The 25,629-nt window shown below is 40.8% G+C and overlaps 1 protein-coding gene across 3 annotated transcripts in view; it reads left to right on the forward strand.

The window, feature by feature from the left end:
• Cow (Proteoglycan Cow) overlaps nt 1-25,629 on the forward strand; it is a 190,331-nt gene that overhangs the window by 70,728 nt on the left and 93,974 nt on the right. For 2 of the 3 annotated variants that reach the window (XM_019060483.2, XM_019060484.2), the window contains exon 2: nt 16,431-16,497. The exons of the other annotated variant lie outside the window; for it this stretch is intronic. In XM_019060483.2, the coding sequence (XP_018916028.2) occupies nt 16,431-16,497 (67 nt within the window). The remainder of the gene's footprint in view (nt 1-16,430; nt 16,498-25,629) is intronic. 3 annotated transcript variants of the gene reach the window in all.

The following is a 25,629-nucleotide window of genomic DNA, read 5'->3' on the forward strand; positions in this document are numbered from 1 at the left end:
GAAGTCTTCAGATGCTCAATCCGAAAACTTCAGAGATCCATATGACCTAAACTTCGGGTCCCACGCACGAAGTTTTTTTCTCCGTGTACGGTCTGGCTTTCACGACTAGAGCAGAGATGTGCCGTAAACATGTCGTGTATGGAAAAGCATGTGTATGAACTTACCATTCATATGGTATGGACGCTGGGTCCATACGGTATGGGCGCCGGGTCCATACGGTATAGACGCTGGGTCCATGCAGTATGGACTTAGGGTACATACTCTTCGTATGTATTTGTGCATACTAAAATGGACTCTATCTCTAGGTCGGCATCAAATTTTTCTCAGTCTGTATGTGGCAGGTGGCTCCGACCCATAATTTATGCACCGTGAGCACATATGCTTTTTTCAGTGCAATGACACCAATTTTAGAACCTCAAAGGAGTTATAAGCTTTTAAAGGTTCCACATTTTTTCCGACCTCTTCTATTGACTCGATCTACTGTGCGCCGTTTGACGGAGTAGAGGACTCTGCGCAGTAAGTACGAGTCGCGATTAGCGCCTGTTTGTACGCTCTGCGAGGATCATATACTCCTCTCGTGCGCAACGCGGCAGAGCTTGTCCCTCATGTCGAATGTCGGCGGTTTTCTTGAGTTTCGCGGAGATCTAGAGACGCCGCCGCATACGCAATCTGATACCTCTGCGGGGACTGCATAGTGCGTATACAGAGCCAGAAAAAGTAACAGATATTTTGTGTATGTGCACATCGATGGCTAACGAACAATACCGCCTATCTGCAAACTGACAATTTTCCGGGAAGAAAAGAAAACTTCGCCATTTTTGATTTTTTGAGCACTGATCAGCTCGGTAGATCTCCCGGTTTCACTGCAACAGAAAAAGAACAGTGACGGAGCCTCCGGTAAGGATTTTCTGAAAGTCAGCCGGCGGCGCCCCGAAAGTATACGCGACCGAAATCACGATTTAATCCGGGGGAGGCGGTGGGGGGGCGAAAAAAGGGGACCGGGGTTTGGGAGACCGGTGATGAGCCTCCGCCGCCGCCCTCCCCGGTGCGGGGGATTGGAGGTGGCGCGCCGTCTTCCCGGGCCCCTCCCAGCTTCCCTGGTCCCGCGCCCTCCACCTTCGCCCCCGCCCCCCGTCCATCGCAAATCGATAGCTAACGAACGCCGAGACCCCAACCCCGGCCCGGCCGGCGACTCGCCGAGTTGGCCCAACTCGCGGAAACTATTCCGACTATTCTTCCCGTGCGCCGAGGAAGAACGCCGTAACGGCTTTCGGATGTTGCCGAATTTCCACCGATTAAATCAGGGCTGCCACAGTCAGGGAGTACCGGGAAACCGGATATGCCAGGGAATTTTAAAAAGTCAGGGAAAACCGGGAAATGTCAGGGAAAATGACGAAAATGTCGAACATGTCAGGGAAAGTTTGTTAAATCTCCTGTATTTGCGCACTGGAAAAAAAAACACATTGGATCTAGAGTCCAGACTCTTGAAAACATTAACAGAAAATGGACTCTTGATTCAATCATATTTAAGCTTAAATTAAAAGGAAATCCGCTCAAATTAAGAGGCTTGGTTCTTGATTTAAGCTCAAATCTGATTGAATCAAGAGTATTTTTTTCTTGTCCATGTTTTTAAGAGTCTGGACTCTAGATCCAATGTGTTTTTTTTTTCCCAGTGTGCGCTCATAAGTAGGTCTGAGATTTCGAACTACAAATTTTGCCTGAAAACTATTTTCAGTTATGTATTCTTATTAACCATTTGCCATTTCTGCAATTGTCAGGGTGTTTCACCAAAGAGTGTCAGGGAAATTAGGAAAACGTCAGGGAATTTCATTTTCCAACTTCTGTGGCAACCCTGCTTAGATGGCTATTCTGGAGGGAAGTTGCGAATATTTCCCGCGCAACTTTATCTGATGCACACGAAAAATCGTGGATTTGATTCTCTGAGAATTTTGACGTGGCAAAATCAAAAGTTTTGCCGTAAAATGCTTGTTTTCCGGGAGGAACCCGGCAACGATTGAAGTTTTCTGCGGTGTTTTTCCTGAGCGCGGTGGCGTTGTCCTGCGCCCGGCTACCTACTTTGATTGCGGAAATTCCCGGGCTATTGTGCGGATTACGCTGCCGCTTGCACTGCTGCCGATGGATTTTCGCGCAAGTTTTTCAAAGCTTTTTTATTCTTTTCATGCTCTGTAGCATGGTCCCTCCGGCTTCCTTGCGCCCTGAGGAATCTGGAACCCTTGGAAAAGTCGGGGAATTTTAATTGATTTTTTTTTGGGGGGGGGGGTGAGGGGTGGCATAATTCCGCCAAGCTCCCAAGCTCCTGTAATTTGCAGTTATTGTCTCAGTCATATTCAGGTGTACTGTCCTGACTCCATGACTACCGCATGGCAATATTCTCTGTTGATGAATTGGACTGCATTTTGCAATTTGGAACTATAAATTCTAGCCCGGTTTAAAAACGACGTATGTGCCATTAGTTTCCCTATGCACATAACTGTTTTTCCGAAAAGCCAGAATTTATAGTTTCAAATTGCAAAATGCAGTCCAATTGTGCTGAAACCGTGAACTCTGCTACTCTGCCGTTCTAAGGGAAAACACAGTATCAGCATTCGAATGGTGCCAAATCTCCCCCTTCCATTAAAATATTAACTTTTTTACGGAAGTTATGACTTTTTTTCTGTGACATTCTCAGATACTTTAACGTTGAACTGCGAATAAAATCTTCGAATATTTTGAAAAAGAAAAAAAAAAAAAAAACTTTCCACAAGTTTCCAGAGCAATGGTATTTAATCGAAGGGAATTCGGTAACGTTCGAAAGGTCATATTGTTTTATTCCTTAGTCGGACAGTATTATTCGATAAAGCCTTAGAAAACAGACATTCCATTGGAGCAAAGAGCTCATCAGGAAATTTACTCTATCAATTGGATGTATTTCTGCCAAACGGAACTATGCGCATTATGGCGTGAGCCCTGTTATGCATATATTCTTATGGGTCTCAGGGTTCATGTCTTACTGCACATAGTTCCGTTTGACAGAAATGAGTCCAATTTTAACGTGGACCGATCCAGAGAAGCCTGAAAACGTTTCGAAAGTTTTTTAATAATCCATCAAAACGATGGATTATTAAAAAACTTTCGAAACGTTTTCTTCTTGTATGTAAAACATACAAGAAGAAAGAGCGTAAGCTTGTTGAAATTTTGACAAATTTCTACCCGTAAATTACATTTTTACTAGAAATTTGTTGTGAGCTTCTCACTGAAAATTCCACAGATTTTTTCTCCGATTACACGCAAAAGTGTGCGACTTCGGACACTGCCCAATCATATCCCTGGTAAAAAGTGAATTGTTCGAGTGAATTTTGCAACCATGGAATGGAGTTATGTCCCTCTGTCCGAGGAACTACGAATTGTAGCAACGTAAAATGAATAAGAGTTTTTTGCGAATGGCCCTTAACGTATGCTTCACGAAGATTCTTTGGCACAAATCGTCGCACAGTGGATCGAGTCAATCAGAGAGGTCGGACATGAAATTTTTACTAAAACCGCATAATGTGATGTTTAATCCGTCACATTTTGAATTTTAAGGGGTGCTTTCGTAAGAAAAGTTTACGAGGAAAACCAATGCAACCACTTTTAAAATCTCTAAGTTTTATTTTGACGGAGTTAAAAGCTTATAAAGTTTCCAAATTTCGTCCGACCTCTCTCATTGACTCGGTCCAATGTGCGTCGGAGGGGTGACGTCCTAAGGAACGCTTGAGTCCCTTTATACCGAGAGTTAAGACAACGTGAATTCATTTCTGATTGGCTCCCGTATTTTAGGCCTCCAAAGTGTCACAAACGGGAATAAAGATTACATTTCCACGAATTGCAAAGATTATAATCTAGAATGGACCTGGGAATTGCGGGTTCGGCAAGTTACAAACGGGATGAGAGAAGGAACGGAGGAAAATTTAAGCATGGGCTGATCAAAGATTACGAAAAAATTTCAATTTGTGTAATCGTTATTCCCGTTTGTGACTCCATGAGGGTGGGGGGGGGGGGGTGTGTGTCTTGACTTTCAGTATGAAGGGACTCAAAAGAACTCTGAAACTGGTTATTTTCATGTTAAAACTGGCAACACCGTACGGCGCCCCCGGGAATAAGGGGACGGGCGGAAGGATGCAAAGATGCGATCGAAAATGGTGCGACGCGACGGACGCGAGGACCCTGCAGACAAAGAATGCCCTGCAAATTGCATACCGTCCCCGGCGCGGAGTGCGAACTCTCCTCGTTCGTGCCCGATCGCGCCCCCTTGACGTCCGGCATAATGTTGCGCGCTCGAGGGCCGATTCAATTGCCGCATCTTGTATTCTGCCGTCCTAAGGAAGAACGCCGTATAACATTCCAGAGTTGCCAAATTTCCTCCGATAAAATGTTCTATTTTGGAGAAAAATGATAAATATTTTTTCTTGAAATTTTCAGATACTTTTGATCATATTACAAAGAAAATTACCTAAGAAATTGGCAGAAAAATCATTAATATAAACTTCGAAGGATTCAGACTCTCAGCGATTCTACCTTTTTCTATTTCACTCGAGAGGTTGCCAGATTGTGCGATAAATGTGAATATTTTACATGGATTTGAATTGGGAAAAGTGTTAAGAAAGCAACTTATCTGGCAACAATAGAGTCCGGGAGGGACGAGAGGCTGCCTTCCTGGGAAAACCCATGATTTAGCGGGAAATGTCATTAAAACAATTGATTCCGTTTGAAGCATCAATTGTATACTAGGGGAAAGCTATTTTACAATAATAATTGTAAATGGATACATATGCTACAGAGAGGGGAAAAGGGAAGGAAAAGGAAATGAAATGAGGGTATGATATGAGGATACTATTATGCAATCAGAGAGACTAAAACAAAAACATCAGAGAAATTTATATGCGATGGAAGTATAAAAAAAAAAAAAACACGAGTGGGCTCATTGCGATTCGGAACTCGAACTATACTATCGTTGAGCAGTTTTTAGACCCCTACGCCACCAATAATCTTCTTAAGAGTTAAATATGAACTTTTGCTACCTATTTCAGCAAGTCAAATCGCGGAAGGAGATCCATGGATTGTCTTTTTCCACTACCCGATGGGATGACGTTCCAGTCAAATGCGCTTTTGAAGAGATGATCGATCCCCATCATCGCTTCATCTCCACACATCTATTCATGTGCAAATGGTGGCACGCTCCGGCAACAAGATTCTGTGACGAAATCATTTTTGTCTCCAGAGTCTCCAAAATGTATACATCTTAGTGATCAAATGTCCAATCACTGAGAAAAATGGCTCGCGGAGCGAGCCGAATGTCACTCGCGTAGCGAGTGATCGGGGGTCCAGGGGGCGCAGCCCCTTGGCTGGCCGCGACGGACGCGCAAAGCGCGTCCAGAACGGCTAGTATTCAAAAATTTTCCTGAAGATTAGTGATTTGCCAGGGTAAATTTGGCAACGCCTGAAGGCTCATACGGCGTTTTTCCTTAACACGGGAGTATTGCAAGCGCCGGTCATAGCCACCTCACGCTCGGAAATATTTAATTTCATCAAAGAATGTAAAAATACTATAGGGGGACGAGTTCTTGAAAAATCGGGGGATTGAAAATTTGCAGGTGTCTGAAATTTGATGAATGTGTCGTAACTAAAAGCGAAAACTACTGAGTGAACTGAACACGAGTATACCGTTGGCTCAAGATTGAACAATTATTTTAGGAGTTATGACAAAATGATCTAATCGTTTAAATAAAGAGCTTGATGCAAAAACGGCTTTTTTCGCCCCCCCTCTGGAAGTTCTTCAGACTTTGTCTATTGATTACTCATACTTGAGCGCTTCTTTTCCCAAATTTTCAGACCCCCAAAAAATTTTGGGGGGGAGCTAGGGGGGGGTGGAAGTTAAAACCTGTGAACCTCGATATCTCTTGAACGAAGAAAGATATCGAGGTCCGGTTTGGACGAAAAATCGTCTAAAATTGCATACTTTAAGATTCTAAAGGTCAAAATCCCGATATCACGATTTTAAGTCCACATATGTGCTTTTTTCCAGTTTTTTAGGTCTAGAAAATTTCTTTTAAACGAAAAATTTACAAAGATCTCAATTTTTTATTTGAACAAAAACCAGTTTTTTAAATTGTTCGTCTTTTTCCGCATCCAACGAGTGGTCGTATAAGCTGGGGAACCGAACGGTTCCGGAGTTATGATCGATTGAAGTTTCCGCTCAACGCACGCCGACCGATTTTCGCGCGCAAAAAAGTCGGATTTGACTGTTATTAGATCAGATTGAATGTTCAAACTGAGTAAAATGCTTTATTAGGGACTCTTGAGGGTCGCTGAATTCAGAAATTACCGATACTTCCAAAAAATTCACGTTTTTAAAATTGCAGCTTCGGACAGGACCACTGAGCGGCCGGTCGGCGCTCAGTGGGCCTCTAAAATAGCGCTGCGGAGCTGTAATTTTAAAAACGTAAATTATTTGGAAGTATCTGTAATTTCTGAACTCAGCGACCCTCAAGAGTCCCTAAGAAAGCATTTTACTCAGTTTGAACATTCAATCTGATCTAATAACAGTCAAATCCGACTTTTTTGCGCGCGAAAATCGGTCGGCGCGCGTTGAGCGGAAACTTCAATCGATCATAACTCCGGAACCGTTCGGTTCCCCAGCTTATACGACCACTCGTTGGATGCGGAAAAAGACGAACAATTTAAAAAACTGGTTTTTGTTCAAATAAAAAATTGAGATCTTTGTAAATTTTTCGTTTAAAAGAAATTTTCTAGACCTAAAAACTGGAAAAAAGCACATATGTGGACTTAAAATCGTGATATCGGGATTTTGACCTTTGGAATCTTAAAGTATGCAATTTTAGACGATTTTTCGTCCAAACCGGACCTCGATATCTTTCTTCGTTCAAGAGATATCGAGGTTCACAGGTTTTAACTTCCACCCCCCCTAGCTCCCCCCCAAAATTTTTTGGGGGTCTGAAAATTTGGGAAAAGAAGCGCTCAAGTATGAGTAATCAATAGACAAAGTCTGAAGAACTTCCAGAGGGGGGGCGAAAAAAGCCGTTTTTGCATCAAGCTCTTTGTTTAAAGGGAAATGCCGCCAGATGACGTCTTTATGCGATCATCTTCTCTCTGTTAAATCTATTTTCATACTATCTCTCATATCGGAAAAAAAATTATGAAAAATACTAAGAAATCAGCTCTTTAAGCACTCTCAGATGAAGGAATAAAACATTAGCGTACACATTTTTCATTCCGTCCGATCTGAAACGCCAGGAAATAAGTAATAGGTTAACCTGCGCTGGTGACAGAATCGCGTTCTGAATGTTTAAACTTATAGTTTACCTGGTAAATAGTAATAGATCTCTCCAAATGCCTCACTACATCATCAAACGTTTGCCATCCTACAAACCATTAATGTGCAAGTCAAAGTTTGCGGGCAATTTTTAAATGTTTGCACATTTATAGTTTAGAAAAAATTAAGAAGATCTCTCCAAGCACCTCACTACACCATCAAACGTCTGCCATCCTACAAACCAGTATTGTGCAAGTCAAAGTTCGCGGGAAATTTTTAAATGCTTGTTTATTACTGCTTTGTAGAATGGCACGTACGTCAGAAGCGTTTCGCTGATTCTGCTCGGAAATTCTGCCGGAACCGACGTTTACACGCGCTCATAAAAAGGGCCTCTTGAAAGTCACAAAGGCAGCACTGGCAGCACGTAATATTATACGCTGAAATTACCTGCACCGACGTCAGTGCACTGAGAATCCTCGGCTTTTACGTTCGAATCAGCGGGAAATCAGAGGATGACCCAGTTGAGGCCCTCCTGCCAAGTGATATTTACAATTGCAAAACATGCACGTCATGTTCCAAACGTGACGTCAGTCGCGGTTCAGAGTTGGACTGGCCATAAGGCCAATCTGCCATTGGCAGATACGCATCGAAGACGCGCCCCTCTGCTAGATATGGCAAAATAAGATGAGACAAGAAATGCGGGAAATTCATAAATGAACGAAAGAAGAGGAAGAAGAAGAGTTAAGAAGGGTCCTCGGACTCATGATAGTGGTGAATAGAGGTCTTGGAACTATGAACCGGATTTAAGTCCCCTGAGGCGCCTGGGCCTACGAAAATGCTGGAAAATTGATGTTTTGTTTATTTTTTATTTTTTATCTTTTTTATTCACTGAATTCAGATTTTGTATCCGCAGCTCAATGTTTTGATGCGGAGAATGTGAAAAATTCGGACATCTGGTTTAATCAAGCTGGAATGAATGACAATTATTTCACTCACTAGCAGACATCCGATTAAATAAAGTGCAAACTTACGCTTTACGCTTTTAGCTTTCGCTATTACGTGAAAATTGATCACACTCCGTCGTAAAATTGGCTTTGAGGCATTGATCATTATTGTCGATTATCGTTTTCGAAAAGGGAATGATGAGCGTCATTAAGTGAGGAAAACAAAATAGCTCTCGAATTTTTGTCAAGTGTCAAAATACCATACATAAAATTTCTAAGATCGGTGAAAAATTTTTTAGTTAGCATTGGCTCTCGTTTCAAGAGAAGTTCAGCTTGAATCAGGATAAAAAAATCCTTGCCGACAAATTCAAGAATCAGCATGCTTGAGCCGATGTCAGTGTAACCCTCGAAACACCACTGCGATAAGACAAATGAGAACTAACACAAAATTGAAACAGCCAAGGAAAAAGGACTTGCGTTGATACGGCGCAGACATTCAACTATTTGCACTTGATGGATGTCCGTGTTGCGTGCGCAAAATTGAAGGCGCGATGGCGTGAGGCGTGAACTGAAGAGTTAAAAGACGAGGACGGATTACGTCTTTCCTATCTTCGGCTGTGTCGATCACGTAGCCCTTGAAGCACCACTATAAAAATAAGGCAAACGGAACCAACACAACATGGGAAGAGAGCAAGGAAAAGGACCCGTGTTAAGACGGCGCAGAGATACAACTATCCGTACATGATGGATGTCCGTGTTGCATCTGCAAAATTGAAGGCGCGTTGGCGCTATGCGTGAACTCGCAGTGCTCCTTTCTATACTGTCAGTGAGGTGTCGCTCGGCCTCGAGAGAAAAATTTAAAATACCCGATCACGTCTCGAGTCTGTTGTTCCTCAATTTTTTTTTTTTTTTTTTTTTTTTTTTTTTTTTTTTTTTTAATTTGAATTCTGATCCTTTTTTAATGCCCAAATATTAACAGACCTACATTTACGGCTCGTATGTACCGCGGTCCCTTACAACCCGCGTGGCACGTTTTTTAAACAAGTCCCCTGTCAATTTGACCGGGCTTCAGCATCCAAGGGTTAATGAAAATATCATTACAATATGACTGAAACCCGAACCCGAAAACAATGAATCATTTTTCGACTTTAAGTTTTTCTAAAAAAACATTTTCTATGAAATTATTCAGTTTGGAAGGAAATTGTATTTCTTTTTAATTATTTATTAAATTTAATTATTTTTATTTCAGAATTTCATACACTGTAAATTAAATTGATATTATAATACCGTGAGAAAATCCAAAGAAAAATGTACATATTTTCTGAATCAATTTGGAATTTTAGAAGCTGAAATCTGGCAACGTAGGGACGTACCTATAAAGTTTTTTTCTGTAAGGACCAAGCAGCCAGCCAGCGTCGTCTTCCCTCCTCTGGCCACCGGAAATCGTTGCAAGGTCCGCCGCGAAACAAGCAATGGCTTGGCGTGCTATACGATGTATCGATTGATCTGCCATTTAAACTAATGGAAAAAGATCGATTAACAGGATGTTCGCAGTGAACACTTTAATAATCAAGGCTTTACCGTAGCTTCAAATGGGTAAATATCGATAATCGATCATTGGCGCCTCGCCACTCGAAAAGTTGACGTATTAGGCATTAGCGGAAAGGTATAAGCGGATAATAAGGAGAACACTCTCTCGCGTGACGCTATTATTGCATAAAATCAGTGGCTTTTCAATAGGGGTAAATTGAAAAGTTTATTCTGGTTCCCCCTGCGGGAGAGGAGTGATGAACGGTCGGGCTGGTGGAATATTTTTATGAAATTTCACCCCCCGTTTTGCCCCCACCGAGGCAGACGCCACGTCGGGGGTAGCGAACATAATTACGCACATCAAAGAGATTCGGTTTCAAATTTCATTTCGACGGAGTTTTAATCTGCGTCTTTAGTCTGGGCGTCGCACACTGAGCAGGGCGGAAAAAGTACGGTGAAATTGGAAAAACGCGGATTTGAAAAAATTGGTGCTAAGTACGCAAAATTCGCGGATTTTTCGTCGGAAGTAACGCGAATTCGAGATTTCCGCGTTGATCCCAAGAAGTAGCCTTATAGGTTTGCAATGATTCTATACGTATAATTCATTACATCACGTTAACATCGACAGAAATATTCCATCGACGTTACAGAAATATCGATCGAATTCTGCATTCTGGTCCATTCTCTCTCTCCACTGTGCGGCGGAGAGAGGTATCTGCATGATTTGAGGGCCGCGGGGGATGCGAAAGCCCCGCGGAAAATGGAAGAGCTACGTCAAATAAAACTGATAAAATTACCTCGTTTCGAGAGGTGCTCTTTGGAATTAATCCGAACGGCGCAGAGCGCATTTGATCGCTTGTAACGTTGGCGTATGACCTCCGGAAAAGGCGAGTAGCTCTCAAGTGAGCGCTGGAAATTTCATTTTCAACGGAACTTGTAAACTCCTTCAAAGCGCGTGCCCCATATATTTTTCGTAATTTTCATCCGGCTCAGTCTAAGTAGTTAAATTTTTCCACTCGCGTAGTGATAATATCAGACGGCTTCAAGAAGGGATCTGTTTAGTCGCGGGTCTCATGGAAGAGCCGATCTCTCTTGTAATTCGTTTTGCCGGTTCTTTTTTTGTCTTTGACTAGCGACGCTACGTGTCGCTACGTGCATACATAGAAGGGGTGTAACGTTGAGTGAACATTTATAAACAAAATCGCACAAAAATCTCGTTTAGCAGGCCAGAAAAACCCGAGGCTGGAATTTAAAGCAGGGTTGCCGGCGGTCTAGAAAACCGGGAAAATCAGGGAAAGTCAGGGAATTTTTGGGAAAAGTAAGGGAACTTTTGGGCCTTTCTGGTCATTTCTAAAGCTTGTCATGTTTTAATCAGCTACTGAATGCCTTTTTCATAATTTGATCTCGGAACTAGGAAATTTTGTCCAAGCTTTAGCGAAAGTCAGCGTGTTTAAAAGTGGAAAAATGAAAAAAATTTGTTCGGGGGTCAGAAAAAGTCAGGTAATTAGAAAATATTGGAGTTAAGGAATTTGAAGATGAAGAAATTATGGCAACTCTGTGGGAAGGCTCTACCGTACGCAGGAAGCAATATGGCAGGTTCTGTTGTACCGAGGAGGCTGTTGAAGATATGTCAAGTCAAGGAAATTGCATTAAGCATTTTAAAATTCCATCCCAGCGGTGTGGAAAGTTCCAGGCCTAATCTCAAGTTAAAATGTTTCTTCCCCATTTTTACCTAGGTATTAGTCCTTCCCCCCCCCCCCCCCCCCTCGGAGGGCCGAAAAATAACTCTCCAAAAGTGAGAGCAAATCGTAGAGATAGCAAACCGGATGGATTCATGGTGGTATTAGGTGAGGATCAAAACTACTCCGCGAAGAAAAACCGCCGTATGAGCTGTCAGAAGTCTCCATCCTTCGATATAGTACGAATTTCAGGCAAATTCGCGTATATTTTCCTTCCAACTCCTCCGAGAATTTTATTCGCGGTCTAATCAGATATCTCAGAAAGTTTCAAGGAGAACTATCCACGAATAACATTCTTACCGGAACTCACTTGCAGAAAATCAGATTTTTCGCAATTAATCTGGTGTGAGCGAGTCCTGGTGAAAATGTTGTTATTCGTACAAATTTTGTATAGTCCTAGCGAGAAAGTGTTTTCAAAATATCCATCGTCGTTTTCCGGACGAATGAACGTAACTCCATTTCAATATTGCCAAATTCTCCCTCATAAATCGCATGTTTCCGAGGAGAATTTCTTGCATTTCCGACTAAAAATTTCACAAATTTCCCTCTTGATTTCGAGCAAAATCGGAAAAATTTCCGAACGAAATTGCACAGGTATATTCTTGGAAAAAGTAATTTGTTTGAGTCAATTTTGCAACCTTGGATTGGAGTTACGTTGCTTCGTCCGGGGAACTACGATGCGTGTCGTCTCGTCAGAGATGAAAATGTATTTGAATTGGGAAATTAATATATATAATAAATAATATAATAAATGGGCAACGTACAAATATTCATCTGCTGTTTTTCTTGTATCGCTGCAGAATAGGATAAAACAAGTAGTCAAATTCGGTCTGTATGTCTGGGGAACCCGACTTTTTTTCCGATCTCCAAAGGGATGCGGGGATTGTAGAGAGGGATATGGAAACCGGGAGGACGCGCAAAGCTGGCAGCGAAAGATGCTCGGGTCGTTGTCGTCGTTCCTCTGACGTTAGAGGGTATCTCTATTTCTAAATGAGCCCTGAAAAGCATAGCGTCATATGGACAACAGGGCTCAAGTGGAAATCGTGATACGCCCTTGCGTCAGAGGAACGACGTTGTGTTACATCGAAGCCTTTGATGATAGTATGGAGCCTGCACGGTGCTAAATAAAAATCTTCTCTCCGGGCCAAGTGCCTGTAAAGCCACACATCAATAGGACGTATTTCTATCAAACGGAACTACGTGCATTATGACGTGAGCCCTGTTATGTGCATATGCTTATGGGTCTCAGGGCTCATGTCTTAATGCACATTGTTCCGTTTGACAGAAATACGTGCAATACGCTACTCTGCCGTGCTAAGTAAAAACGCCGCATAAGCATTCGAATGATGCCGAATTTCCTTTCGGAAGATATTTGTTTTTAAATCAAAGTATGAATATTTTTCCTTGAATTTTTCAAACGCCAGAGACCAAATGGACGTATTTATGCTAAAAGGGACTATGTGGAAGCGGAAAGATGGGGTGTGCTCGTGGAAGCCGCGGAAGAAACAATGTAATTGTGGATATGGTTCCTTTTGAGAAAATGGAAAAGCGGGATTTGACATTAAATCAGAAGGAACTGAGCGCTAACTCGTGAGCCGTGGGCATGTCACAAGAGCGTCGTGCACAGGGCTCATGAGTTAAAGAGTCCCGCCACCGATCTCCCCGTTGTGCCTCCTCGTTCGTTGCCGCTGACGTCACGGGAGCTTTTAAATCTCCATTCATTCTTATGGCCAGAGCACTAACGAGCACACCCCGTCTTTCCACTTCCACATAATTCCTTTTAGCATAAATACGACCGAATTACGAATGGAATCCTTTGAAAAATCGAAAGAGAAATATTCACAAATTTTCCTGAAAATTTGTGATTTGATGAAGGAAGTTTGGCAACGCCTAATGGCTTGTACGGCCTTCTTTCATAGTATACGGCAGCTCTGTAGACCTTTGAAGTGAAGAAGGAAACTTGTGGTGAATGAAAGTAACGGCCCTTTTTCAGTGGTGTTTAGCCAGAATGAAAGTTTTGTAAGGGAGCGAGAGGCAGCTGCACTTTTAAAGGAAAGTATTTTTCGAACCTCAGCCAAAGCTGAGACCAAATTTTTTTTTATTTTATTTTTTAAAATGTCTAATAAAATAACGATGGACAAATTTTAGATGCAGCCTGTCCTCAATCGATATTGGAAAAATGTTAAGAAATGTTCAGTGTGGGGCTTATAGTTATTTGTAAGTTTGAACATTAATCCTGTTTATATTTCATTAATTTTGGAAATAATCTGCGCCAAATTTCATGATTTCTCATCTCGCGAAATTTTGCCACCTTGAATGATCGCTCATTGAAGTGTTAAGTGTCGTTAATTTGACTTACATGGAGTTCAATTGTTTTCTGTAAGTCGGATGATTCAATGGGCTGATTCTCGTGTTAAATAATGAAATTACGCCTGTTTACCCCGAAAATTTCAAATGATATTTAATTGAACTTGAAGCGACTTGTCGCCAACTCATTTTCGCTAAAATCATAAGTTAGGCGGTATAGTTCCTTAGCCCTCGACACGTGCCATCAGTATACCCACGCAGGTAGATACTTTTATGGATAAGTCAGAAATATCGGCTCCTCAGTGCTAAATTAAAATCCAATATGTCAGTTGCGCTAGTCACAGAACAGTGGTTTGATGTTTGATTCTTGTGGATCAGCTAAAAATAATAAGATCCGATCAAACAGCAACTCCCTACGTTCAAATCAACCGAGATATCGCGCTTTGAAAAATTTGTTGAAAGACGTCATCCACCGCGCTAGCGACATTCTTGGTTTTTTCCACATTTTCTTTCATTTGTCAGGGAGAGACACATTTCCACGGGTTACTCAACGTACAACTCGGATGAAAACAAGGTGGACGAAACCAACGGTGTCACTACCGCGGTTGATGACGTCATAAACCGAATTTTTCAAAGCGCGATATTTCGATCAATATTGAAAATTGCTGTCTTATTCTTTTCGGCTGATTTACAAGAATCTAGTATGAAAACACGATTCTGAGACCAGCGCAACTGATCCATTCGTAACGAAGAACCCATTTTTTTAAAAAATACACGATTCACTAGATTCAAGACAAAGTTGTAAAATTGCGAACCGTCGAGCGATTGCGAAAAATGTCAATGTTTACTTTCATGTTGTTCCCTTATTTAAATGCACAACTTGGAATTAGATTTCGGTGCAGGCTCGTGATAATTTCGACGCTAAGAATATCCTCCAGGGTTGCCACAGTCAGGGAATTTTAAAAAGTCAGTGATAATCTGGAAAAATCAGGGAAAATAAGGCAAATGTCAGGGAAAAATCGTCAAGTCACCTTTGTTCGCTTTCTCGAGTAAGGCTGAAAAATTTGTTTGAACAAAAAATTTTGCCTGAAAATCATATCTAGCGACCTATTTCTCTTTAAGAAGCTGGCATTTGTTCATTGTCAGGGAATTTCAGCAAAATGTGCAAGGGAAATGTGAGGGGATTTAATTTCCCAAATTCTGTGGCAACCCTGAAGTCCTCTCTCCTTTTTCTCCTCAGCGATAAAGTTGGAAGTATAGCTAAACTGTCGAGGATTCTCGAGAGCTTTGCCGAGGAAAATGACACTTTTCTTTTGGTTTGGTGGCAAGTAATTGAAGGCTATTCCGTGCATCACTTGATTCGCGCACGCGAAACCCAAGTGCAGAGCCCTTTGGCTCGGTTCTTGACAAAACCAATTTGCTAAATACATGTATCTCCTCCTGCACGTTCTAGCACAGGCGGATGTTTCATTCAAATGCTCTGCTTATTGCAGAATCCGCATGTAGCGGCAGGAACAAACTGAGCACAACACAATATAACATAACACTCAACGCAGCTCACTTTTAAGGAGGCAAGTTGCAGAATATGATATAATTTTCATCAATATAATATGTACCTCACTTTACTGTCCTAGTTTCACAAGGGCACCTAGGATATTATATACGTGTATTTAGGCTTGTCATGTTATAAATTTCCCGTCACGTTGCATTTTGTCCAAAGACAAATTATCTCATTTTTTACGCTCTTGTCCCAAATTTCGTGCGATTCGCCAGGATTGTTCTTTGCAAATTTCGCTCTGAAAAGTCAAAATTGATCCTTTAAAAGGAAAAAACCCAAAAAATTCAAACAAAGGATGATTAATTAAAGTAGATTAAGGGAACTCTTCGTATCATGCTCAGATACCTAATTTATTTCGCTTTCGAGGGTCGGGTGCCATCAACATTGTAAAACATTCAATAATGCATTTCTCAAAAATTTGACAGTATCGCGACAAAAATCGAGTACGGCTTACCTCACCGGCACAATAGGCAACGCTTGAACCAAGTTAAGGTATTCGAGAAACAATCAAAGCTCTAGTTAGTGTCGCATGCGACGGATACCGAACGAATTTCAATTTAACGCGTGGATGCAACTATTCGAGCTCCAAGGATGTCCGTATTGCATACGCACGGAACCGAAGGCGTTTTGACTTCTGGCACTATCAGCGGCGCTCTGTGGAGAGAGTCAATGAGAAGAGTCCGACAAAATGTGAAAACACTAAAGGCTTATGTCGATGTTAATGTATGAAGCCTAGAGGTTTTAGAAGTGGTTTCGTTCGTTTTCTCGTAAAATCAATGAAACGTGTTTGAGAATTAGTTTATCGTAAGTCCTGCACGTTTATTTTCACGGAGAAACAGGTACAAATCATGGGAAAATCTTGAATTTTTTAATTTATTTCAGTGAGTGTGCAAGCCCTACTTTAACTTATTGCATGTAAAATAATTACGTGATCATACTCATTGCTGTTAATTGTTAAGACATCTGTTTCAGTAAGGTGTACGCAGACTAGATTTTTGAATTATAAAGCAATCAGTAAAACTGTGTTGATTTTCTGTTTTCAGGATGAGACGAAACCAAACCCTCTCAGCAGCAACAGCGAGAAGAAGAAATGGATCCATGATCCAGACAGTAAGTCCTTGTGCTGTTTTTTTTTTTAGTTGTGTGTTTTTGAAATTAGGAAAACGGCGTAGAAAACAAGAGTTTGTGACGTTGAAAAAGAAACAAGCTGCAAATCTACGAACAACACATGGTGTTGGACGAGTGCGTCGTAAGAATGTATCTAAATTTTCAAACAAAGCCTTTGCCGCATAAAAAAAAAATTGACTCAATATGAATCGCACTCGTAACCAGGTCTTCTCGTAGCAAAGCATTATTTGTAGGAGGACAATGTGAAATTAGGAATGCAGGGCTCCAGGCGGTCTGGAAATCCGTGGAAATTCAGGGAAAGTTAGAGAATTTGTGGGAAAAGTCAGGGAATTTCTGACACATCTTCCAATTATTAAAACATAGCTCAGATCTTCCAACTGTTTACCCTTACTAGTCATTTCAAGGCTTGTCATCTTTTAACCAGCCGCGGGCAGCCTTTTCCCATGACTTGGATTGCATTTTGCAAAAAGGAACCTGGAGCATATTCTAGTGTCTTAAGACTGTGCAACTTTCTTCACCCTGCAAATATAAACCTATCATCGAGACAAGTTTTAACTTTATTCTCAATAAATTATGAGTTCAAGACGAAAATCACCTTTGTAAATCTGATTTGTTTTATTATTTTATTAATTTTATTGCAAAGTATGTATGTTACACAAGTCCAGCAACATTGTAATGCTCTTGGTTCCTTTATGCAAAATGCAATCAACTTAATCTCTAAACAAGGAAAGTTTGTCCATAGTCCAGCGAAAGTTAGCATGTTTAAAAAAGCAAGTGAAAATTTTGTTCGAAGGTGAGGGAAAGTCAGGGAATTAGAAAATTTTTGAGTCCGGGGAAAGCGAAAATAATCAGGGATTGTCAGGGACTTTGAAGATGCAGATCTTATGACAACCCCGGGAATGGAGTGTCTGCGTTTTATCTCCACCTGCGGGCCGATTATTGAAACTGATAGACAAAGCTATAGACAAAGACGACAAAAGGGATTTGGAGGGATCCTATTGGTGGAAGCGGGTGGTGGCAATGGACATAGGAGGTAGGTTATGGGCTGACTAACGGCAACCCACCAAAGACCCGACAGTTAGTCCATCATTTTCTTCTTTAGTCTATAGGAATCAACCGTGTCAACCAATAGGATCGCTTCATACTTCCTATGTCTTCTTTGTCTATCGCTTTGTCTATCAGTTTCAATAATCGGCCCGCTGGTAGTGTGCGAATCAACTGAAAATTCGCACCTTTACGAGGAAGAACGGACAGGTTACAGAGATCCGCGCCCTTTCGATACCCTCTAGCCTTCCACCGTTGCGAGTAGGTACTAAAACTCGATCGGTTTCAAATTCCCCTCCGTTTCATCCTGAAGGTCTGGCACTTGAGAAGGAAACGAAAGTCAAATAAAAGTCTTGATAATGTGCACGTCGCTATGTTTGTGCTTCCAGTTAAGTTGTCGGAAATATCGTGCTTACTCTCATGCCTTTACGTCATAGATTTAACGTTGCTTTCCCCTCAACTTGGGCCTATTGAATTTCAGGGCTCTGTGACGTCACTTGCATCACTGAATTTTGCCGTTTTCCGGACGGAGGATCGTAAATCCCTTCCAAGGTCGCAAAGTTGCCTCAAACAATTCAACTATTTATGATAATATCACAGAGTCATCTTCCTCCAGTTGTTTTCTAATTCTTCCATGAGACCAGGAGAAAAATCCGAGATATTTTCAGTGAGAAATTCTCGAGATTTTCGTGGCCAAAAATGCAGTTTACGAGCGGAAATTTGACATTATTGAAATGCAGTTACGTCCTTTTGTGAAAAAAACGACGAATTAAGCTGTTAGGCCATCGTGCGAGCGCCCAAAGAAGCCGTGTGGCGGCATAATCCCCGCATTTTATGTCAGGTGCCGCTCGTGAACCGTTAATTTGGTCGGTGTAAAAGCCTTTAAAGGCCATTTTTGGTAAGACCCGAGAATCATGAGGAACCTTATTTTCCAGGGTCCATTAGATAATTGACATGTGCGGTTTTAACATTCACCGATTCAAATGGTATAGACGCTCGCAAAATCAACCGAATTTCCTCCCCCATCTTACGGCTCGGAGGAAGTTTTACAGTTTGTAATCGCGAGTATATCTCAGTGGCGTGGCGTGCTTCGATACCTATATATATCGTATTACCCCATTTGAAGCTATGGTAAAAAATCGATTATTGAGGTGTTCGTTGCGAACACCCTGATAATCGATCCTTTTCCATAGGTTTAATTGGCAGATCCATCGATTTATATCGATTTATATATCGTTGATGAAACTGCAGAAACGTGTATGTCAACATGTTGGTAAAATTTTGGACTTCATTGGCTGAGTATCGTGTCAGCACTTACCCAGTGCCTAAAAGATAACATAAAACTATTATGATAGTATTTATTCACTTCTCTGCATCCGCAAGTTTTGGTTAATTTTTTCAGCATTCCCACATTTTACTTTCGACGAATTTTATTCGTATACATTTCAAAAAAAGATGAATGGAACAGAAACCACCGATGTGCGCAGAACGAATGTGTATAAAATAAAATCAACCCGAAATAGATGTTTTTCGATTTTTCTTGTTTCCTGCTCACAAAATGAAATTGAACGGAAGCTCAGAAAGTAAATTTTGCACGTTTAACACTGTGCGGTCTCGTCTAATTACGCCTGCATAGTTTAATTTTCGACGGTAGGCACGAAAAAAAATCACGTGTTGAACGCCGAGCAGTGCCATTTAATTATTGAACAAATGAATTTTTAGAGTTGAGCATACGTAACATGTGTGCCAGCTTGAAAAGTAATTCACTTAAATGTTGCTTTGCCAACCGAGGAATAAAGTAGAAGAATCACGTACAATGCCGGTCCTTGCAAAATTAGTTAACAACAGCGGAATCTGAGGTCGGTTCGCTCAGTAGTGTAAGCTATACCGTAGCCCCTTCATTATTGCAAAGTATGCAACATGCGCTCCTACGAGTCAAAATAGTGGTATTGTATCCAGGCGCTAGCATCAGAAGCCACCATTGATGTGTGCAGTCGTGTTAGCGGTGCTGTTCACTAGCTTTCTGATTTTCAGTCTTTTTGTTTTTATTTTGAAGTGACATAAATCTAGATGCTTAATTTTCTTCTTCATTTACCGTCAATAATTCCTTGATAATCTACTATCTGATTAATTGACCTTATCTTGGATTTTATACTAAAAACCGGGGATTTTTTCTTCCTCTGCTCCGAAATCAAATTAATCCTGATTTTTGCAAAATTGACTTCAACGAATCGGATGTATGATGAATAAGTTAATTTTTACCACATACTCAGGAGAAAATCTTTTTATTTTTAAAAATCCATAGGAAAACAAATGGGAATCCTGAGTTTTCATCAGAAATTTTTACCTGGATAATCAGGAAAAATAAGAAAAAAATCAGGGGATTGTCAGGTTTTGGAGAAAATCAAGAATTCTAGACACCATGCTGTGAGGGCTACCAAATTTCACTGGAAATTTCCTGAAATTTCATTTTACATGCGTGCGTGTACGGTCGTGCAGCGCGGCGCGACGAACGGAATATGATAATATGCCTTGGTGAACTGGTAATTTAATTACTGCTGCCAAGTGCAATTACATTTTATGGGGGAGAGCATCACCGGGAGGATTTCGCAGCCGACGCCGACGCCTCCCCCCCTGCGCCCCCCACATCGGCCCCGCCCCCCTGCGCCGTTTTTGACCGCGCCACCGCGCCTCCATAATTTCAACGGCCGTTAAAAACCCCCGATACGGACACGATACTCCGACGGCTTTTGCAGATACTCCAGCGTCTGGGTCATTGTTAAATCGTCAATGAGTTAATATCAAAAGACTCCGATCGATGAATATGAATAGCATTGAGAGGATAGGGATGAGTATTTGATTAAAAAGAAGAAAGAAAAAGAGGGGAAAATGTAGTAGTAGTAGTAGTAGTAGTAGTAGTAGTACATGGTTCCCAGCGATATGGAAAACCTGGAAAAGTCAGGGGATAAAAAATGGCCTGGAAAACATGGAAAAGTCAGGGAATTTGCTCCAAAAGTCTGGAATTTTTTCAAGTACTGAGAAAAAAAATTTAATAAGTAAACAAATAAAAATAAAAGAATTGTGTGTGTGTTACTACCAAACCAGTACATATTTTGTCGGCGTTTAGCCGAGGGTAAAACCCTCGTTTCCACCGTCCACCACGAGGAGGAACCGACATCAGACGGCACGCTTCCACCGTCCAACTTACAACTCCCATGGCATACGTTAATTTGAAATTCAAAATTTTGAAGAAATTTTGAAAAAATGGAGAAGAAATTTTGAAAAATGGAGAAAAAATTTAAAAGACAAAGGCATGGGGCTCATGCCTTTGTTGTAAGTGAGATTTAATAAGGATAACCTTATTTTTAAATTTTTTTTTAAAATTTAATAATTATTGAAGATCTCATGCCATGAAGGGCTGGGTTGGCGTTCTGGGCGCACCCTCACTCACAACAGTGAACAATTCGCCAATGACCGAATGCAGGGAACTCCTCTACCACCGTGCGATCCAGCAGTGAGACAACAAACTCGTAGCTGGATACTCTCTACAGAGATAGAGATTGCTGAAACTTTGTCCGGCTTGTTCGGCCCAGGAGAACAGAATACCCTGAGCCACGAGGCCCCGGGACTCTCGTGAAGTATTCGGCTCGTCCTGCATCAAAACCTACTTCAATCTGCAACATCGCCTCAACCACCAGCCCGTTTGAGAGGTGTCCGACCCTCCGGTTCTAACTTTGCCTGGTCTAAAGTGTCCCGGGGGGGATGACGGCTTTAGACTTAATGCGCAAGCATCGGCAGATACCGGAGGTTGACCAGTACAGGATTGCCAGGCTTCGATCGGTCACCCCTGCAATTGGTCACTGACGAATCGCGCAAAGTCGGTCACAGATCGGGATTTTCAGACCACTGTGTACCGGTTGATCCTTGCACCTCGCGGTTCAAGGATATGGCCTAACTACTATCAGTGGTCCTCTGAAGATCATCGTTCCCCTCATGTTCCTCAGGTTCCGCTTGATCTCTTCCGTAAGCCAGGGATATGGGCTAACAACCAAAGTAATAACGTACCAAGGTTCCGCTTGATCCAAGGCTGCAATGGATATGGCCTAACATCCAAGGTGTAAACAGCCCTGCTGCGCGCGAAGCAGGGCACCGAGGAAGTGGTTGATCCATGCCCGAGCGTATTAGGGATATGGGCTAACAACCAAGGTAATAACGTACCAAGGATGCGCTTGATCCTAAATTGCTCGTTACGATGTGTGAAGAGATATGGGCTAACAACCAGAGGCGAGGGAGGGTGCAGAATCACAACAGATTTGCCGGCGTTTGGCACGGGTCAGAGACCCGCCCCAGGTCCACCACGAGGAGGCTCCGGCACCAGACCCTTTTCTCTCTCTTCTCACGTTTCCTCTCGCGTTTCCTCTCGATTTACTTCTCACTTTTCTTCTCGCTTTTCCTCTTGCTTTCCTTCTCTTTTTCCTTCTCGCTTTCCTTCTCGCTTTCCTTCTCGATTTCCTTCTCAATTTCCTTCTCGCTTTTCCTCTTGCTTTCCTTCTCGCTTTCCTTCTCGCTTTCCTTCTCAATTTCCTTCTCAATTTCCTTCTCAATTTCCTTCTCGCTTTCCTTCTTGCTTTCCTTCTTGCACTTTCCTTCTCAATTTCCTTCTCAATTTCCCTCTCACTGTTTTACTGTGTGCTTTCACTGTTTTATTCTCTTTTATGTTCTCTCTATTCTTCTCTTCTTCATCTCCCATGTCTCTTCTTTTCTCTCCTCTCTTCTCTTTTTTCTTCCTGTTCTTTCTCTTATCTTCTTCTTCCTCCTCTTTCTATTCTTCTCCCTCTCCTCAAACTTTGATTTTACCTTATACGAAGAGGTACTTTCACGAATGAGCCGTAAATAGTAGTTTTTTTATCGTAGAATATAGTCTATTTGATCCCCAGGGATTCTAGTAGCCAGTAATAGACGTCTGACAGTGCTTCAGAAGACAAACGCATACTCCGTCACCGAGACAGAGAATTGACGAAGGAAGTGATTCGGTCACTTCATTTGAAGTTAGGAAAAGTCTCAAAATGGTGAGCAATAGAAAAATGTTGGACATCTTATTTATAATCAAGAATCTCATTCCTAGACAAAAGTCCTGAGGACAGAAGAACTCGCGATCCCAGTGGCGTGGCGTGAATTGCGATATATCGATTGTTATGCCATTTAAATCCATGGTAAAAAATCGATTATTAAGGTGTTCGCTACGAACACCCTGTTTATCGATCCTTTTCCATAGGTTTTAATGGCCGATATATCGCAAAGCACGCCACGCCACTGCACGAGCCCTCCATTGTTCATCATTTATTCCGGTAGAAATAACGTTGAATCAATAAGAAACTCCATGAAACACAACTACACCGAAACACACTCGTTCATCTTATGTATGAACTGATATTAATCAAAATTAATCATTTATTGTCTCAAACTGTGCTTTTTGCTAAGTCCTGACGACGGCTGAGGCCGAAAAGCTTCGACTATTAAGTTCCTGAATTTCAAGTTAACGTGAGTTAACAGTTTATTTTAACCCATAGCACTGGCTACCCAACAAACCAAAAATTACACAAAAACTACTACCATAATGTTGTAAATCAACACTTTCAATACAAATTGTCATTGAAAGAGCAAAATTGACCAAGACGGATTATAAATATTAGTCGTAAAACAGTAACCTCAGGCGGAATTTTTTTCGTTTTGCAAAACAACCTCTAGTATAGCAATAATGAAAGTTTTGGTCGTTCACTTGCCTCGGCACAGTAAAACAAAACTTAAGAGAGCTCATCGTTCCCCGCATGAAAGAACGTAACTTCATTTCAATGTTGCCAAATGTCCCCTCGCAAATTGCATATTAAGTAGGAGGATCTTGAACTTTCCTAACTGGAAATTTCATTGATAATTTTCCCCGAGATTTCATGCAAAATTAAAATAAAAATTACACAGGCACATTTTCATTAATTTGTTTTACAAAGTTGTGCCTGAAAATTGCACAGGCATAACTTTGTAAAATAAATTAATTGTTTGAGTCAATTTGGTGACCTTGGAATGGAGTTACATTCCTTCGTACGAGAGACAAGTTTTATACATTTAAACGTCTGGTCAGTTCTACTTATATGTGACAGACGAGGGTTAAATGGACTACATTTTGCAATTAGGAACTAAAATTTCTGGCTCATCCTTAAAAACACTTTTGTGCATCGGGAAACTAACGGCTCATAAGTTATTTCTAAACTGAGTCAGAAATTATAGTTCCCAATTGCAAAATGTGGTCCAAATGAGTCTGGAGGCTATTGGAGCGGAGGAAAACTTATTATTCATGTGGAAGCTACCTTTCATATCAATATGCCGGGCCCCTTTTACTAGTGACTAGATCTGTAAGAGGAGACCTATCTTTCTGGGGACAAAATTCCTTTACTCAGGAAATTTGATCCTAAATCTCAAAAACTGTCGTGAAGCTTGAGGACAAAAATTCCTAGGTTGTAGAAAAATGTTGTTCATGTGTTCGCATAACGTTAAGAACAATTTTCTCCCGGAGGAGAAGCTCTTTTTACACAGATCCACACACAAATGGACTGCATTTTGCAATTGAGCACTAAAATTTGTGTCTCAAGTTTAGAAACAACGTAAGTACCCATAGTATCATATGCACATAAGTGTTTTTATAGATGAGCCAGAAATTGTAGCTGCGAATTGCAAAATTTAGTTCAAATTAAGTAACGTTGACTCAGACAGCTCTCGGCGCTCTCTGCTCAGTCTTCACCAGATTGAAGGCAAGAGGGAAGTAAAGCAGTCGATAACCTAACAAAATTTAACAGTTAATTTCCACCACGACGCACTTCTAGACCTCGGCTCGTCAAAAATGCTTCCAAAGACACGAGGCACTCTGGAAATTCATGAATAATCATCCAAAATTGTTACATATTGTTACTTTGCTCTATGATGACCCATGTCTCCAGTAAAAATCTTAGCTGGAGGATACGTCTGGTTTTAGAAATACAGCGTTGACAAGTTTCCATATTTAAGCTTTAAAGATTATCGTATTATCAAGTATCTTACTTTCTGTAAACAACTGTCATTGGATGTTTCATGATATTTTAAGACATTTTATAAACAGTCAGTGTACATTTTTCTAAAAAAATACGTTAATAATAAATAATTTTTCTACGTTAATGCTGTTGATCCTGTTGATACAACGTTGCAAACTTGACATCACAGACCTATAAAAATGCTCATTTTGTTCCGTTTTTTAATTAAAAAACGAACTTATTGACCACCTAAAGGTATGATAATGTGGTTTAGCTGAAATTCTATGATAAGATTAGTCTTGTGTAAAAGTTTTACCGCGAGTGTAAGTATAGATTTAACGATACAGCGTTGCAAAGTTTATGTATATAAGCTTTAAAAATGTTTTTATTTTTAAGTTCAGTGTTTGTTTGTTTGTTTTTTTTGTTTTTTTATTTTTTTTATGATATAAACCATTTACGTTATCTGCAGGTGTAAGATTGATTTGTAGTGATACAGCGTTGCCAAGCTTACAATTTTAAACTCAACGAAATATGATTTTTTTCAAATTTTTTTTTTCCAGTTTAAGATAAAATCAATGGGTGTCATCCCTCATATCAAGCCAAAATATCAAGGTCTGATGTCTGTTCCAAGTGACAATTGGTTTTTGCAATAATACTTTCGCCAAGTTTATTCACAATTCTCTCCAAGCAATAAATAATAGACGATTTTAAAATAAAGATGCTTCCAGTAGTTATTTGATTTTGCTTATTTTTTTATTTACATTGACATTTTTTTCTTTCAATTTTATATGACTTTCTACCGTACATTATTTTCCATTTTTTTTATTTTTGTATTTTTTATAGTTTTTTATTTTCTTCCTTCAAAATATTTTATTCATGTGATGCTTCAGTATCAGTCCTGTCTTGCCTTCAAATCTATAGAAAACGCCTCAACATGATGCCAATTTTAAACTTTCACCCTCCAAAAGTCATATTTAAATAATTTTAAAATTCTCTCTTAAGGAGGCGTCTG

Source organism: Bemisia tabaci, chromosome 3 (genome assembly GCF_918797505.1).
Source record: "Bemisia tabaci chromosome 3, PGI_BMITA_v3".
In the NCBI taxonomy this organism is placed as follows: Eukaryota; Metazoa; Arthropoda; class Insecta; order Hemiptera; family Aleyrodidae; genus Bemisia; species Bemisia tabaci.